This window comes from Ornithorhynchus anatinus, chromosome 14, assembly GCF_004115215.2.
Source record: "Ornithorhynchus anatinus isolate Pmale09 chromosome 14, mOrnAna1.pri.v4, whole genome shotgun sequence".
NCBI lineage: Eukaryota > Metazoa > Chordata > Mammalia > Monotremata > Ornithorhynchidae > Ornithorhynchus > Ornithorhynchus anatinus.
Genome location: NC_041741.1, coordinates 44,910,551 through 44,928,435, shown reverse-complemented (window position 1 = coordinate 44,928,435; position 17,885 = coordinate 44,910,551). Strand labels below are relative to the sequence as shown.

The 17,885-nt window shown below is 57.6% G+C and overlaps 1 protein-coding gene across 3 annotated transcripts; it reads left to right on the top strand.

Annotated features, from left to right (window-relative positions):
• Positions 1 to 469: 469 nt before the first annotated feature.
• On the top strand, positions 470 to 12,549 carry BAIAP2L2 (BAR/IMD domain containing adaptor protein 2 like 2). 3 transcript variants are annotated; one of them, XM_029078567.1, is made up of 14 exons: positions 470 to 657; positions 1,708 to 1,783; positions 2,889 to 2,975; positions 3,910 to 3,971; positions 5,515 to 5,586; positions 7,399 to 7,515; positions 7,663 to 7,809; positions 8,376 to 8,528; positions 8,830 to 8,968; positions 9,329 to 9,542; positions 9,766 to 9,834; positions 10,246 to 10,435; positions 11,006 to 11,049; positions 11,989 to 12,549. In XM_029078567.1, exons 1-14 carry the CDS (start codon positions 619 to 621, stop codon positions 12,062 to 12,064), a joined length of 1,485 nt encoding a protein of 494 aa, XP_028934400.1. In that variant the 5' UTR covers positions 470 to 618; the 3' UTR covers positions 12,065 to 12,549. The 3 variants fall into 3 exon arrangements, with proteins under 3 accessions (XP_028934400.1, XP_028934402.1, XP_028934401.1); XM_029078568.2 differs by lacking the exon at positions 470 to 657 and adding an exon at positions 831 to 1,374; XM_029078569.1 differs by lacking the exon at positions 5,515 to 5,586.
• Positions 12,550 to 17,885: the final 5,336 nt, after the last annotated feature.

The following is a 17,885-nucleotide window of genomic DNA, read 5'->3' as shown; positions in this document are numbered from 1 at the left end:
ACAATCTTAATCCCCGTTTTCCAGATGAGATAACTGGCACAGAGAAGCGAAGTGAGTTGCCCAAGATCACGCAACAGACAAGTGGCGGAGCCCTTCCGACTCCTAGGCCTGTGCTCTACCCACTAGGCTACACCGTTAGGGGTGGGCCGGAGGGAAGGTGGGCGGACCATGAGGGTGGGCAGCAGGGCAGGGCCCGGCCTGGGCACCTTTCAGGCCAGCCTGTCGGCCCTGGGGAGCCCTGCCAGGCTGGGAAAATGAGGTGATGGAAGACAGCTGCGCCCCCCAGCCCAGGGGTAAATAATTGAAGGGGTGGGTCACATGAACCCCCATCACAGGATTCCTAGCCCTTGGGTGTCCAGTTACAGCTAGGGATCAAGTTCCGGCCTAGGGGCTGGTGAATAATTAATCCTCTTTACGAGTCCTCGCCCAGCTGCCCCTGAACTCCCGAGTCCCAACCTGGCAGAGTGGGGAGAGTGAACAAGCTGACCGACCGAGGCCCCTCTGGCTCTCTGGATCCGGACCCCTGGGTGAGCCCGAGGGCACCAGCCTCCCCACGCTCACCACCACCTTGTCTCCTCCTCAGGGGGTCCCTCCCCCTGCCCCCTTGAATGACTCAAGATGGACCAGTTCTACAGATCCACCATGGCCATCTACCAGGTGAGTCTACAGCCCGTGACGGAGGCTGGAAGCGGCCTCGGCTCCCACCGGGACGCAGCAGGAGGTGGCCTCCAGCTCCTGGGGGCACAATCCCCCCAGGAGAGTAGTTCCCACGGGCTCCTTAAAGGCCACCATCTTGGAGCCCAGCCCCCAGGTCCGGAGAGCCAACCCTGCAATCGGAGGGATGTGGAGCAGGGCAGAGTCTCGCAAGTCATTCTCAGAGCAGGGCTGGAAACCCACCAGAGAAAGCCAAACCACTCCTCCCCACTGGGACCTAATAGAACCTACTCCTGGGGGACCTCACTGTCCTAAAACAGGGTGTGGAGAGGAGAGAGCGGGGGAAGCGTCCAACTTCAGCCACCGGCCGGGGAGATCAAACCGCGACCGGCTCTTACCGGTCCGGGATCTGTCATGGGGGTGGGTGCTTGCCTGCTGAGGCTGATCATGTGAGGGTACCACCCTTTAGGCCTGGTGGCCCAGGCAGTCCCGGTCTAGCAGGCCCAGCCTCCTCGGCTCCTAGGAGAACCTAGGTGTGGGGGGAGCCAGGAAACCCATGAGGTCTCTCTGCGGCTCTCCTTGTTGGGGCCCCCGGAGTCTCTGAGCAGAGGCAGGAAAAGGCCAAGGCCTAGGAGAAGTTGCAGGAGAGGGGGCGTTTTCAGCCAGCGGGAGAGAGAACATGGAGCTGGGTGTGACCTGAGCACCCCCTTTCCTCTCAAGGTAGGCCAGATGCCTCACCCCCAACCCCTTATATTAAAGCCACCTTCACCTGTTTTCGTTTTCCAAACCACTTTGACATTGCTCATCTCACTTCTGCCCTCACAACATCCCTGCCAGAGAGGAAGGGATCCCATTTTACAGATGAGGAACCCGAGGCCCAGAGAGGTCGAGTGGCCGCTCGCCCCGGGAGGCCGAGCTAGGCTAGAGCTCCGGTGCTCTGGCTCCCAGACCCGAGCTCTTTCCACCGCACAGAGGTGCGTTCAGGCCCCTGCCGCTGTGTTGTGTTAATCTGTGATCCCCCTCCTCATCCCCTGCCCCTCTGGGGGCCTCCAGAGCATCATGGAGCAGTTCAACCCGGCCCTGGAGAACCTGGTCTACCTGGGCAACAACTACCTCCGTGCCTTCCATGGTGAGTGAGTGACCAGCAAGTCACCCTGGCTGCAACCCACCTGTCCCCAGGCAGTCAGTCATATTTATTGAGCACTTACTGTGTGCTGAGCACTATACTAAGCGCTCGGGAGAGTACAAGATAACAATGAACTGATACATTACCTGCCCACGATGAGCTTACAGTCTAGAGGACAGACAGACAGTGATATAAATAAATTACAGATATGCACATTATTACAGCTCTCTCTACTGCTAGGACAAGAGAGCTGCTGAGGTGGGATGGAATGGGGTGGGGTGATGGGGGACTGATGAGGGTGGGGAGATGAGGTGAGGGGTGGAACAGGGTGATGAAAGTGGGGTGATGGAATGGGATGGGGTGGGTAGATGAAGTAGGGGTGGGTTGGGATGATGCAGTGATGTGGGGTGGGTAGATGAGGTGAGGGTTAGATGAGGTGAGGTGGGGTTATGGGGGAGTGATATATGGGTTGGGGTAATATCAGGGGTGGCATTAGGTCGGGCGAAAAGCGTAGGGATGAAGAAGGCTTATGTGGGGGTGTCCCTGAAGCAGGGAAAAGTGTGCACCTGGAAATTAGTGTTTCTCGGGGTGAGAGGAGACCCCTGACTTGCACTCCTCTACTTCCAAGTCATTGTGTTCCCCTCCCAAGGCCCCAAAGCCATAATTCCATTTATTTTTAAATTATATTTATATCTATAATTCTATTTTTATATCTATAATTCATTTTATATGGGTGCTACTGATGCCTGTTTACTTGTTTTGATGTCTGTCTCCCAGCTTCTAGACTGTAAGCCCGTTGTAGGCAGGGATTGTCCCTCTTTATTGCTGAATTGTACTTTCCAAGGGTTTAGTACAATGCTCTACACACAGTAAGCGCTCAATAAATGCGATTAAATGAATGAATGTCGGGAGCTCTGAATGCTCCGTGCCGCTGTGCCCAGCCCCGGCCCCAGCCTGCCCTGTCTGACCGGTTCCCACCAGCGGCCGCCTCGTTCCGGAGCGCTGGATGAAGTCCACCCGGGAGGGGACACTTGGGAAGAGTCGGGGGGCCGGGGGGAGATGGGGAGAGACAGGTCCCGAAGCTCTTTGCCCCCTCCCCGCCGGACAGCGCTGTCAGAAGCGGCAGAGGTCTATTTCAACGCGATCCAGAAGATCGGGGAGCAGGCCCTTCAGAGTTCCACGTCGCAAATGCTGGGTAGGACTCGAATCCCTCCACATTCCTCCTTGTTCCTGCTTCCCACTGCTCCACTCCTCCCCTCCAGCCCCGACCCCAGGTGGCTGGTCGTGGGCCAGGTGGGCCGAGGGGGTCAGGAGGGTGGCGGGGGGAGGTACACGTCTCCCCACCTGACTGACCGTGAGACCGGAGGATGGGTCGGAAGCCTGGATTTCTTTCCCCTCCCCTCTTCTTTGCCTCTGGTCCACCCCACACGTCCCCTGCAGGCAGCCTGCTCAGTGCTTCCATCCTCCTCCTTCCCCCCGGGCTCCCACGGGGGATTTTGGGTGACCAGACCCTCCCTCAAACCCAGCCCCCTCCCACTCGGATCCAAGCCCCCGCAGGCTTCAGTCGAAAGGAGCCGGGTCTCCCAGCCAAATGGCCTCTGTATCCGGTCCACGACCTTTTATTCCTCTCGCCCTGGGAACACTTACCCTAAAAAAGGCCCCAAGAGACTTGCCCTCAGCCTCCTCATCAACACTTCCATCCTGATCCAGGCACCTGCTGCTCTGCCGCTTGTCTGCTGTGTGACCTTGGGCAAGCCAATTCATTTCGGTGCTTCTCATCCCATCTGTACAATTGGGGCTTAAAAACCTGTTCTCCTTCCCCTTACCTTCTGAAGCCCATGTGGGACAGGGACTGTGTCCGGCCTGGTTATCTCCTATCTACCCCAATGCTTAGTAGAGTGCTTGGCACATAAGTGCTTAACAAATACAATTATTATTATTTTGCCTGGAGATGATGCCCGGTCCTGTGCCTTGATAATAATAATAGTTCTAGTATTTGTTAAGCATGTACTTTGTGCCCGGCACTGTACTAAGTATTTTTCTGAGGTTCCAGGGGAAATAGGGAAGGGAGGCAGGCAGGAGCCAGCCCTGAATCACATATACCTCTCTCTTTCTCTCATCTCTCCCAGGTGAAATCTTAGTACAAATGTCTGACACCCAGCGACACCTAAACTCTGACCTGGAAATTGTTGTAAGTATTTGGGGGAGGGGGTGGGGATAGAGGCGGGAGGGGCAGAGGGAGAGCTGGAAAGAGGCTCTGGCCCCTCCATTCCCCCCCGGTTAATTTCTAGTCAGCTGGGGCCTGGTGGGGAGGGTAACAGGGCAGAGGCTCAGCCCAGTGAAGGGAAATTCTCTAGGAGGGGGTAGGGATGGGGAGGGATGCTGGAAAGTAGGCCTGGGAGGAGAGACTGGTGGAACTGGGTTATTTAGCCTGGAGAAGAGAAGATTGAGGGGGCTTGGGCACTGTCCTCAAACAACAATAATAATAATAATGATAGTATTGGTTAAGCATTTTCTATTTGTCTGGCACTGTTCTAAGCACTGGGGTAGATACAAGCTAACGAGAGTTGGACTCAGCCCATGTCCCCCGTGGGGCTCACAGTCTTAATCCCCATTTTACAGATGAGGGAACTGAGGCGCAGAGAAGTGAAGTGACTCACCCAACGTTACACAGCAGACAGAGGGCAGAGACAGAATTAGAACCCAGGTCCTTCTGACTCCCAGGCCCGGACTCTATCCACTAGATCACGCTGCTTCAAAGTCTTGAAGGGGTCATGAAGGAGTGGCAGGGAGCCATTGCTCTGTTTCTCCTGGGAACAGGAGGCAACAGAAGAGATTTAAATTGAGGGATTTAAATTGCAGCAGAAAGGATTTAGACTCAGAAAATACTTCTGGCTATCGGGGCCTTCAACCAAGTGCAACTGGGGGAGTCTCCCTCTCTGGAAATTTTTAAGGGTCAGTGACTCAGTCTAAGGATGTGAGGGCTGCCCAGGCCCAACAGGCAGGGGAATGGACCGCCCAGGTTACTTCTAATTCTGGGATTCCCTGCAAAGACCCTCTCCAGGACCTCTTCCCCCAGCGTCCCGGCCTCCTCGCTAGCCCTCCTGGGCCCCTCCCCGGTTCAGAGCATAAGCTCATTGTGGGTAGGGGCCACAAATCCCTTTTCTGGGTTCTAATCCCCCATTTGTCTGTTGTGTAATCTTGGGCAAGTTACTTCACTGTTCTGTGCCTCAGTTCCCTAATCTGCAAAATGGTGATTAAAGCTGTCAATGCGGGACATGGATCGGGTCCAATCTGATTAGCTTGTATCTACTCCAGGGTTCAGTACAGTGCCTGACACATAGTAAGTGCTTAAAAATCTATTCTTCCCCTTGACTCTATTCTTCCCCTTGACTCTATTTATTGCCATTGTTCTTGTCTGTCCATCTCCCCCGATTAGACTGTAAGCCCATCAAATGGCAGGGACTGTCTCTATCTGTTGCCGACTTGTTCATCCCAAACGCTTAGTACAGTGCTCTGCACATAGTAAGCGCTCAATAAATACTATTGAATGAATGAATGAAAGAAATACCATAAAAAAAAATTCTGAACCGTGCCCAGTACACAGGTTCCCTGTGGGTGCACGAGAAAAGAGATGGGATTGGGAGGATGGGACTAAGGAAAAGGGAGAGGGTGGGGGGTTAAGGGGAGGGGGACTGGCTCCGAGCACCTTCTCCCATGCCCTCCCTGGCCAGGTGCAAACCTTTCACGGAGACGTGCTGCAGCACATGGAGAAGAACACCAAGCTGGACATGCAGTTCATCCAAGTGAGCGGGAACCCCCGGGGCGACCTGAGCCTGCTCCGGGCTCAGCCCTGGTGGGTGGGTTCAGGGGAAGAGCTCCTGGGCCGCACTCCCTCACCGAACATCAACTTTGAACCAGGCGCAAGGAAGCAGCATAGCCTTACAGTCCTCTAGACTGTGAACTAGTTTTGAGTTTTTTTCTTATAGTATCTGTTAAGCGCTTACTAGGTGTGAAACATTCTTCTAAGCGCTGGAGTAGTTACAAATTAATTAGGTCGGAAATAATAATAATAATATTGGTATTTGTCAAGCACTTACTATGTGCAGGAGCACTGTTCTAAGCACTGGGGGAGATACAGGGTCATCAGGTTGTCCCACGTGAGGCTCACAGTCTTAATCCCCATTTTACAGAGGAGGTAACTGAGGCACAGAGAAGTTAAGTGACTTGCCCACAGTCACGCAGCTGACAAGTGGCGGAGCCGGGATTCGAACCCATGATCTCTGACTTCCAAGCCCGGGTTCTTTCCACTGAGTCATGCTGCTTCTCTTAGCAGTCCCTGTCCCGCATGGAGCTCACAGTCTAAGTCAGAGGGAGAACGGGGATTGAATCCCCATTTTACAGTGGAGTCAACTGAGGCATTGAGAAGTGAAGTGACTTGCCCAAGGTCACACAGCTTAGCTTGCTGTGGGCAAGGAACGTGTCTACCAGCTCTGTTACAGTGTACTCTCCTAAGTGCTCAGTACTGTTGTCTGCACACAGTAAGCGCTCAGAAAATATTGTTGGTTGAAAGATCACTGACCTAGGAGTCAGAGATTCTGGATTCTATCCCGACTCTGCCACCTGTCTGCTGTGCAACCTAGGGCAAGTCACTTCACTTCTCTGTGACACAGTTTACTCTAAAATGGGGGATTCAATACCTGCTCTCCCTCCTACTTAGACTGTGAGCCCCATGTGGGACAGAGACTGTATCCAACCTAACTTGCATTTACCTCAGCACTTAGAAGAGTGTTTGATACGTAGTAAGTGCTTAATACCATAAAAAAATTGTGACCCCCACCCCCACTCCAGACAACCGAGGACCTTCCCCTACTTGGTTTGACTGCTCTTCTCTGGGGTCCCAGCAGACAGGGAGGACTGGGGGTTCAGGGGGCTGAAACAGAGCCCATGGTCACACAGCCAGGCAAGGGCGGAGGAGGGGCTAGACCCCAGGACCCCTCACTCCGGGCTTCTGCCTTCTCTCCTCCATCCAGGGGTGGTCTATCGGGACCCACATCCCCCTCTCCTTCCCCAGCTCCGACCCCTGACCCAAGGGTACACAGTCCGGCTGGTGGGGAGGGACGGGAGGTTGCAGACTTTTCATTCATTCTTTCAATCGTATTTATTGAGTACTTAATAAACTCAGTGTCCAGAGCACTGTACTAAGCGTTTGGGAAAGTACAGTACAGCAGTAAAGAGAGACAATCCCTGCCTGCAATGAGCTCACAGTCTAGAGGTGGGGAGACAGACATCAGTACAAGTAAACAGGCATCGATATAAATAAATTAAATGACAGACATATGCATAAGTGCTGTGGAGCGGGGAGAGGGGGGAAGAGCAAAGGGAGCGAGTCAGGGTGACGTGGAAGGGAGTGGGAGATGGGGAAAAGTGGGACTTAGTCTGGGAAGGCCTCCTGGAGGAGACATGACTTCAGCAGGGCTTTGAAGTGCGGGGTTGTGAGGGGGAAGAGCGACAGCCCTTTCCGGCCCCTTCTCTCCGGGGCTGCGGCCTGGGGTTTCCCCCTCCTCCCCCGGGGCCGGCGAAGCCACCCCGGCGCTCACAGTCGGCCGGCCCCCCAGGAGAGCCGCCAACACTACGAGCTGGAGTACCGGCACCGGGCCGCCCACCTGGAGAAGTGCATGTCCGAGCTGTGGAGGATGGAGAGGACGAGGGACAAGAACGCCCGCGAGATGAAGGTGGGCGACGCCGGGGCTCCCGGGGAGAGGCGGCCTGCCACCGGGCCGGGGCAAGCAGCCGATGCCGAGCTGGGGGAGCCCGGGAGGGGCTCTGGGCTTGGCTCAGGCTTCCCTCCCTGACCCCCCGCCCCCTCTCCGACCCCTCAGGAGAGTGTAAACCGGCTGCACGCGCAGATGAGGGCCTTCGTGACCGACAGCCAGCGGGCGGCCGAGCTGGAGCAGAAGCGTCGCTACCGATTCCTGGCCGAGAAACACCTGCTGCTGTCCGGCACCTTCCTGCAGTTCTATGGCCGGGTGAGCCCGGGGGTAGGGTTTCAGGGGAGGGGGCCTCAGGCTGGGGGCTCTGACTGGCTCAAGGAAGCCCACTCCCCGCCCCATCATTCATTTAGTCGTATTTATTGAGCGCTTACCGTGTGCCGAACTGGCGTAGTGGCTACGGCACAGGTCCGGGAGTCAGTAGGTCGTAGGTTCTAATCCTGGTTCCGCCACTTATCAGCTGTGTGCAAGTCACTTTACTTCTCTGAGCCTCAGTGACCTCTTCTGTAAATTGGGGATTAAGACCGTGAGCCCCACGTGGGACAACTCAATTATCTGGTATCTACCCCAGCACTTAGAACAGTGCTTGGCCCTTAGTAAGCGCTTACCAAATACCATTATTATTATTAATAACAGCCTCCACCCCCACCCTCTTCAAGTCCGCCCCCAGCCCCTCAGTCCATCATCTGTCGCTCCTCTACCTCCCCCTGATCTCTTCCCCTCCCAGGATCTGGGGGCTGGGGGCAGGAGGGAGGCGGAAACAAGCAGCTTGGGCCTGGCTGCCTCAACGTCCCTGCCCCATGTCGCCCCCTCCCCCGCCCCAGGCCCGCGGGCTCCTCCAGAACCGGGTGCTTCTGTGGAAGGAGCAGTCGGAAGCCAGCCGCAACCCGTCGGGCCCCCACCCCCAGGGCCTGCGGGGTCCCTCCTCGGGGCCGGGGTACCCGTCCGGCCGCCTGACCCCCACCCACCTGGAGATGGTGAGACCCTGGGAGCCTTGGGCGCCTCTGGCCTCGCCCCCCAGGCTTCCGGCGCCCCCACTGATGCCCCGGGAGCTGAACTTCGCTCTTCCCCCGGGGGCCGGCCATCCCCTCCTCTCCCCCTACCACTCTCCGGCCTCGCCCGTGCCTGCCCCCTGGCCCGGGGGATGGTGAGAGGGTTCCCGCGGGGGTCCCCGGGGCGGGCTAGGGGCAGCGCCACCCCCAGCGACCCCCGCCAGACGACCCGCCTCCGTGGTCCCCGGGCTGCCCACCCCTCTCCTCCCCGCGTCTCCCTTCCCAGCCCCAGAGGCCTCTGGGAGACTTCAGCTCCCCCCGGAGCCGGCACAACTCGGGCTCCTACACCTCTGAGCCTGTGGAGGCGAGGCCCTCGGCCCAGCTGGAGCCAGACCGCAGATCTCTGCCGAGGACCTCGTCTGCCTGTGAGTTCTGGGGGGCCGACCCCTACCCACCGCCCCCTGCCACACACACACACATTCCTGAGGAGGGATGGAGCAAGTACTGTTGGCCCCCCCATGGCGGAGAGCACGCGGGGCCCTGCCGGCCCCATGAGCCCCAGGGATGGCCGCCGGGGAGGACAGGCCGCAGCCTGAGACAGCCATTCTCTGCCCCACCCAAATCAGGACGTGCCGTACCCGCACCGCACTGCAGCAAGCAGAACTCGGTTTAGACTTTAGAAAGAATCTCCCTCCCTCAAAGCCTTTACAGTTGGTGGTGGCTGGGGTGGGTTAAGGGAATCCGGCCCCCTCGTCATCTTGAACCCTCTCTTCCCCCCGGGGCAGCCTCCCTCTTTGCCGGCAACCGGCGGTCCCGCTCCAACTCGCTGGCGGAGAGTGTGGGGTCGCAGGGGGGCCCCCGCCGGGTCCGGGCTCTGGTGTCCCATTCGAACAGCACCAACCACACCCTGCTGCGCTTCGCGGCCGGGGACGTCATCGCCGTGCTGGTCCCCGAGGCCCAGAACGGCTGGCTCTATGGCAAGCTGGACGGGACCGGCACGTGAGTCCGCAGTCCGGGCGCCCGGTGGGGAGGGGGACCGCCTGTATTGTATGGGGGTGGAGCGAAGGAGGTGTCTGGGAGTTCAGTGCGGGGTGGAAGGTGGTCCGGCCTCCCCACCTCTATAGACCTCAAGTCGCCTTCTGGAGGATGGTGAAATAGGGTCTGGGCGGGTGGCAGGGAGGTTGCCCAGGACAACCTGGTTGTCTCTGAACTCCGCTTGTAGGACCGGCTGGTTCCCTGAGGCCTATGTGAAGCTCCTGGAGGACACAAACCTCGATGAGCTGTCAGTCAGGTACTGGGGGCGGGGGAGCTCCCCCGAGAGAAGGGGGGGCCTGACCATTCCCTGCTGACCCCTAAACCGGCCCCCTCTGCCTTCTTAATGTGTTTCCTCTTAATATGCTCCCTCTTCTGCAGTCCCCATCCCCTCTGCAGTCTCCCCATCCCCTCTGACACCCCCTCACCCTCTTTTCTTGCCAGAGAAGGTGAGAATCTAGCAGACAACCCAGAGGTCAGCTGGTCCATCCCTCTGCCCCCAACTAGATCAGGGTATCTGGTTCTGGGGAATGAGATGATGCATCCCACTCATATTGGACTCCCGGTAGCAGGGAGACCCCAGAGGGAGGGAGAGTCCCAGGCCCCCACGGTCCGTGTCTCCCGCCCCCTGACAACCCCACGTCACCGCTGGCCCCGGTCCCTGCTCCAGGAGTTTCCCGCTCCGGGGAAGTCACAGCCTCGACGACCTCCTGGATCGCCCCAACAGCTCAGCAGCCTCTCTGGACTCCTCCTGGGGGACCCCGGCCAAGCCCCTGGCCTCCAGCCCCCCACCAGCCCCGCCCATCCCCAACAGCTCCCACGGCAGCGTGGGCAGCCTGGGGGGCACCAGCGATGCCAAGGTGAGTGGCCGGGGGCCGAGAGGGAGCAGCCCCCTGACTCCGACCTCTGCCTCCCACTGAGCCTCAGGCCCTAAAGACGAGGAGCTGGAAGGAGACCTCCCACCTCACAGGGTCCCCGGCCCCTCATTCCCCCCCACCCCCTTGCCCTCTTTCCTTCCCCTCCCCCTGGCTTGAGCCTTCAACAGTAGTAGTAGGAGGACTATTAAGCGCTTACTGCGTGCAGAGCATTGAATTAGTGAACTGAAATGAAGCACTGGGAGACAGTATGCAGGTGGGAATTAAGACACAGACTTTGAGGGATTCATAATCTATGAATAGAGGGGATGGGGTGAGGCCCGCAGGTGTGTGCGTGCCTGCGGAAGTGTGCGTGTTATGGCTATGCGTGCAGGGATGTGTGTCCAGGGGCTTCCAGGTGTCACTTTGGAGTTGGATGGGGTCACCCTTAACCTGTACCTTTCTTATGCACCCCTTGCCCCCAACCGTTAATCCTGTCAATCATCTGCCCCTCTGTCCACCTGCCTGCCTGTCTGTCCACCTGCCTCTCTGTCCACCTGTCTATCCCACCTGCAGAAGCTGATGGCTTGGGAGCAGCAACCCCCAGAGCTCTTCCCTCGGTGAGTCCGACGGGGCTGGTGGGGGCTTCACAATGGGTCCTGTCTTCTGGTCACATGTGGGGGCCCGTGGGGAGTCTGTACACGTGTCCTCGTGAGTGTGTGGGTTCACGGGTGCAGGTCCGGAGGTGCAGCCGATGCCCCTGTATCCCAAGCCTGGGAGCCTCCCGCAAAGAATAGCGGGGCTGGAGAGGGCTGGGTGCCTGACCCAGTCAGGGTGGGTGGGCACTGTGTAACAGTGACTGAGCAGGGGGCCTGCCCGGGCGTCCACATGGCCCCGGGGGCAGGGCTGACGGGGGAAATATACACCCAGAGGGTGTATATATGGAGGGGTGTCTCCAAGGCACATCAGTGGGATATGTCTGTGGGGACATGTCCATGGCAGGGGGGTGTTTGTGGGCCCGTCTGTGGCATGACCATGGGGTGAGACCGGACCAAGAGGTGTGTCACTTGAGTGAAGACCAAATTCTCCTCCATGTCCCTGGGTCCCAGGGGTGGGAGCAGAGCCGGGAGTCTCTTCCTGGCACCCATCAAGGCCCAGGAGAAGCGGCATGGCGCAGTGGCTAGAGCACAGGCCGGGGAGACAGGTCATAGGTTCTAATCCCGCTCTGCCACTTGTCTGCTGTGTGACTTTAGGCAAGTCACTTCACCTCTCTGGGCCTCAGTTATCTCATCTGTAAAATGGTGATTGAGACTGTGAGCCCTGTGCGGGACGGGTACTGTGTCCAACTTGATTTGCTTGTACCCACCCCAGCACTTAGTACAGTGCTTGGTACATAGTAAGCGCTTAACAAGTACACAACTATTATTCATTCAGTCGTATTTACTGAACGCTTACTGTGTGCAGGGCACTGGATTAAGCGCTCGCAATGTACAATTAGGCAACAGATAGAGACCATCCCTGCCCAATGACAGGCTCACGGTATGTTTCTCTCTCCTCAGCGGCACCAACCCCTTCGCCACGGTGAAGCTACGGCCCACCGTCACCAATGACCGCTCGGCTCCCGTCATCCGCTGAGGGGCCGGGCCCCGGGGGAGCGGCCCGGCTGTCCTAGGGTAGCGCCGGCCCGCCGGCGGGGATCCCCCTCTGCCTTCGCAGCTCCGGCTCGTGGAGGGGAGGGTCCCAGTCCTTCCTCTTACCTGGTGGGGAGAGGGGGAGCTCCGCCTCGTTCCCCTGGTCCTCTAGCGGCCTGCACAGGGACACCGAGGATGAGCGGCCCACCTGAGGATACACGAGGCCAGGGCAGCTCCAAACCGGGGTGAGAGAGGGGTGCGCTACTCGGTGGGTGCTCCCGGACCGTTCTAGCCACACTGTTGGGAAGGAGGGGACTGCCCCCTTCTCCCCTCCCCACCCTGAATTTCAGGTCCGTGGCTTGAAATGCGGCCCTATTTCCTCACCTGTCCTATAAAGGTCCCCCTTTCCCTAGAGCAGGGCTGGTAGGTGCCTGTCCTAAGGTTTTGATCTTTTTATAAATGACTAAGAATTAAAGATACAGAAACACAGCCACCTGGGTCCTGCCTGCTTCCCTGAGCCGGGGCGAGGGAGGTGAGTGGGTGACCGCGAGGAGGGGGGTTCAGGGCCATCTTAGAAAACTGCCTCTTTCCCCCAGCTGACGGCAAGAGGGCCAGAGTCACGGAGCGGCGGGAACCCGTTCTCTACCGGAGCTGGGGTTGGTCGGTGGTCAGGCCCGTCACCCTTCCCCCGCCAGCTGCTCCTCGGGGAGGCCCCTCAGGACCCTTGGGCCGCCCGGTGCGAGGAGGCCAGGGCCTCCAGGGGGTCGGGGGGCCGAGGGAGGGATGGGTGGGATGATGGAGGATGGAGAGAGGGAAGCGAGGAGAGGAAGGCAAGTGGGATAAAGGGAGGGGGTGGAGGGCAGAATGGGGTGAGGGCTGGAGAAGAGGCAATCCCAGATGTCGAGGGAGTTTTAGGGGGGAGCGGGGGCAGAGCACTGCTGCCCGCTATCCACACTGTCTCCCGGAGGTTTTCTGTTGTGCTCCCCTCCCGCCACAACAGTGGCCTTTCCGGGAAGCTCTCGGAAAGGTTCGGGAAGTGGCCTTTCTGGCCACAACGGCAAGGGCTGCTTGGCCCCTTCCACTCCCTGCCTTCGCCTCCCCTACTGCTGGGGAGACCCCACCTCAGCCCGGGCCTCCCCACCCCCGGCAAGCCTCTCATGGCCCCCGGAAGAAGCTTTTAGTTTAATCAGCATGGCCCACTGGATGGAGCACAAGTCTGGGAGTCAGGTCAAGGGTTCTAATCCTGGTTCTGCCATCTGCTGTGTGACCCTAGGCTAGTCATTTAAGTTATCTGTGCCTCACTTACCTCATCTATCAAATGGGGGTTGAGACTGTGAGCCCCAGGTGGGGCAGGGACTGTGTCCAACCCATTATTCTTGTGTTCTCCCTCTCCCCTGCCCACCCAGTGCTTAGAACAGAGTCTGGTACATAGTAAGTGCCTAACGAATAAAAATAATAATAATAATGATGGCGTTTGTTAAGCGCTTATTATGTGCAAAGCACTGTTCTAAGCGCTGAGGAGGATAAAGGTGATCAGGTTGTCCCACGTGGGGCTCACAGTCCACTTCCATTTTACAAATGAGGGAACTGAGGCACAGAGAAGTGAAGTGACTGCCCAAAGTCACACAGCTGACAAGCGGCTGAGCCGGAATTTGAATCCGTGACCTTCTGACTCCCAAGCCTGGGCTCTTTCCACTACCACGCTGCTTTTCACAATTAGTATCTTCAGGTTGTCAGAAGGCATCTCAAAGTTGCTGCCTGACATGCCTAAGGGGGGGACAACTGGCCCAGAGGTGGGAAGGGAGGCCGTGGTCCCCATAGCCCTGGCCCAGAGGTGCTTGCTGGTCCCCTGGGCCTGGCTGCCGGAAAAAAGCGATGCCAGGACCATCAGGACACCTAGTGTTGGCCACAGTTGCCTCTGGCCACACACATCCCTGGCCACAGGTGTCTCTCCACAGGTGTCCTTGACCACAGCAACGTGGTCCAGTGGCTAGAGCTAGGGCCTGGGAGTCAGAAGGACCTGGGTTCTGATCCCGGCTCCACCGCTTGCCTTCTATGACAACTTGGGCAAATTACTTCACTTGTCTGTAGCTGTCACCTCATCTGTAAAATGGGGATTTAGAGTGTGAGCCCCGTGAGGGACAGGGACTATAGCCAACCTAGTCACCTTGTATCTACCTCAGAGCTTAGTACAGTACCTGGCACATAGTAAGTGCTTAACAAATACCACAGTAATTATTATTATTATCATCCCAGCTGTCTCCGGCCCCAGGTGTTCCCAGCCTCAGCTGTGTCTGGCCTTAGGCGTGTCTTCAGCCACAGCTTGTTTTGGCCATACGTCTCTCCAGCCACGGGTGTCCATGGTCACACGTGTCCCCAGCTATAGGTGTCTCAAGTCACAGATGCTCCGTCCGGGAAAGGGCTTCCTCCCACCACGTGCGGGATCCATCCCCAGCTCCGGGTCCCCGGGGCTCAGCTGCGCCAGGCTCCGGACTCCGTCTCCGGAAGGGCAGCCGCCCGCCCCGAGCCCGGCAGCCTCACTGCAGCTGGCCTCCTCTCAAAGCAGACCCCGTGCCAGGAATTTGGAGGGAAAGCAGGGGACGGGGGCTGATAAGAGGTTTAGGGGATTAGCGGGGCTTCCGGGGTAGTGGAACCGGGGACTGAGGGAGCCCAGGGACTAGGGGACCAACTAGTGAATCAATCAATTAATGGCACTTTACCGTGTGCACAGCGCTGTACTGAGCCCTCAGGAGAGTACAATTTGGTTGGTTAACACCATCTCTGCCTTCGGGGAGCCGACAGTTTAATGAGGGTAAACAGAAATTAAAATGTTTCAGGTAAGGGAAACAGCCGAGTACAAAGCTCTGTACCTGTGAGCCCGTCATCGGGCAGGGATTGTCTCTATCTGTTGCCGAATTGTACATTCCAAGCGCTTAGTACAGTGCTCTGCATATAGTAAGTGCTCGGTAAATACGAATGAATGAATGAATGTACCTAAGTGCTTGAAGGCAGGACTAAATGCACAGGAGTGCACTTAGCTGTTAGGCCTGAGTTCTAATCCCTGCTCTGCTGCATATCTGCTGTGTGACCTCACGTAAGTACTTCACTTTTCTGGGCCTCATTGACCTCATCTGTAAAATGGGGATAAAGAGTGTGAGTCTCATGTGGGACAGGGACTATGTCAGAGAAGCAGCATGGTTCAGTGGAAAGAGCCCGGGCTTGGGAGTCAGAGGTCATGGGTTTGAATCCCGGCTCTGCCACTTGTCAGCTGTGTGACTGTGGGCAAGTCACTTCACTTATCTGTGCCTCAGTTCCCTCATCTGTAAAATGGGGATTAAGACTGCGAGCCCCACGTGGGACAACCTGATTCCCCTTTGTCTACCCCAGCGCTTAGAACAGTGCTTTGCACATAGTAAGCGCTTAACAAATACCAACATTATTATTATGTCCAACCTGGTTAACTTTCAGGTACCCCAGCGCTTAGAATAGGGCTTGGCACATAATAAGGGCTTAACAACTACCAGAATTATTGTTATCATTATTACCTAAAAGCTTGGGGTGGGACTAAGTGCACGGGAGAGGCAAAATCGGTTATGGGATGATAGCTCGGTCAGGAAAGCTTCCTGGAGGAGGTGGTTTTAGAAGGGCTTTGGAGAGAGGGACAGGGCTATGTACGGAAAGAGAGTTCCAGGCAAGAGAGAGAGGGGGCAACGGTGGCTAAAGGGGCCAGTCTGGGGGCTCAAAGTGAGATAAGATGGCCAGCCTCAGCTGGGCTTTCCCAGCACAACTGAAACTGCCCTGTCTACCCTCTCCTGATCAGCCCACCTACTCATCCCCAGCACGGAGGGAGGGAGAGTCAGAGCGGGGCCCCCGCTCTCTTCCCTCCACGCCCCCTCCCCACTCCAAAAGCCAAAAGCTTCTTAGCTGAGTGGAGGCAGGCCCCGCTGGCTCAGCCCCGGGCCCCCGGCCCAGGCTAAAGCCCCTCCTGCCCGCCGGGGCCGCCAGCCCCAGCCGGCGAGCGTGGGGGAGCGAGGCCAGTCCGGAGCGGGCCCTGGGGCGAAGCGGACCCCATCCCGGCCGGCTCGTCGCCCGGCACGGCGGGGACCCCCGGGACCCAGCGGCGCCTCTCAGACTTGGGGGGGCCGGCCTCGCCCCCCGCAGTTCAACCAGAGCCGGCCACAGGCTCAGCTGGCGAGGGAGGAGACGGACAGGCGCCTCAGCACCTCAGGTCAGTGCCTCGGGGGTCTCTTGGGGAGGGGATGGAGGGGATGGAGGGGCCTGGGCTGGGGCAAGCGGGCAAGCGGGAGACCCAGCGCATGACCCCGCCGGGCGTTCTGGCTGGGGTGGGACCTGGGAAATGCGGAGGGCCTGCGCGGGTGAGCCGACTAGGGCGAGAAGTCTCCCCTACTCTAGACCGTAAGCACGTTGTGGGCAGGGATCGTCTCTCTTTATTGCTATAATGTACTTCCCAAGCGCTTGATACAGTGCTGTAAGTACTTAGTAAGCGCTCAATAAATACGATTGATTGAACGAATGGATGAGATGAGAGAGGAAGAGGGGCCAGGGACTCTGAGAGGGAGGGGAGGAGGAAAACAACCCCCCTCCGGGCCCGACCCCGAGCCAGCAAGAGGAGTCAGAAGGTCATGAGTTCTAATCCCCACTCTGCCACTTGTCTGTTTGTGTGATCTTGGGAGAGTCGCTTCACTTCTCTGGACCTCAGTTACCTCATCTGTGGGATGGAGATAGGGATTGTGAGCCCCATTTAGGACAGTGACTGTGTTTAGCCCGGTTTGCTTGTATCCACTCCAGCGTTTAGTACAGTGCCTGGCAAGTAGTAAGCGCTTGACAAAGACCATCATTGTTATTATTATTATTGTTATCTGGGCAGGACTGAATAGGATGGGAAAGCCTCGGGAAACAGATTCTCTGTGGGATCGCTCGGGCTTAGGGAAGTCTGGACCCGGGCATCCGGGCTCACAGTAGAGAAGCAGCGTGGCTCAGTGGAAAGAGCCCGGGCTTGGGAGTCAGAGGTCATAGATTCGAATTCAGCTCTGCCTCTTAGCTGTATGACTGTGGGCGAGTCACTTCACTTCTCTGTGCCTCAGTTACCTCATCTGTAAAATGGGGATAAAGACTGTGAGCCCCAAGTGGGACACCCTGATTACCCCAGTGCTTAGAACAGTGCTCGGCACATAGTAAGCACTTAACAAATACCAACATTATTATTATTTTTATTATGGTCACAGCCAATCAGAGCAGCTGAAAACGGGGCGGGCGAGGCCAAGGGGCAGAGCCTGACCTAAGGAGCCCATCCAGAGCAGGGAATAATAATGATAATTACGGTATTTGGATGAGCGCTTACTATGTGCCAAGCACCATTATAAGCGCTGGGGTAGATACAAGGGAATCCGGTTGTCCCCTGTGGGGCCCACAGTCTTAATCCCCATTTTTCAGATGAGATAACTAAGGCTCAGAGAAGTGAAGTGACTTGCCCAAGGTCACACAGCAGATAAGCGGCAGAGTCGGGATTAGAACCCACATCCTCTGACTTCCAAACCCGGGCTCTTTCCACTAAGCCACGCTGTTCGGAAGGCCAGGATCGGGGTTCAAGGGTGGGGATTTGTAGTGGTATTTGTCTAGCGCTTTACCGTGTGCCAGGCACTGAACTAAGCGCCGAGGTAGACTGCGGCTAGTCGGGCCCGATACAGGCGGGATTCGGTCCGGCTGAATCTTGCTCGGGTCCTATTCGTCTCTGCGCCCCGACAGCAACAGGCCCGGCCTGCGGGAGCCCCTCGACCATCTCCTCAGCAGGCGGAGGGGCGGGA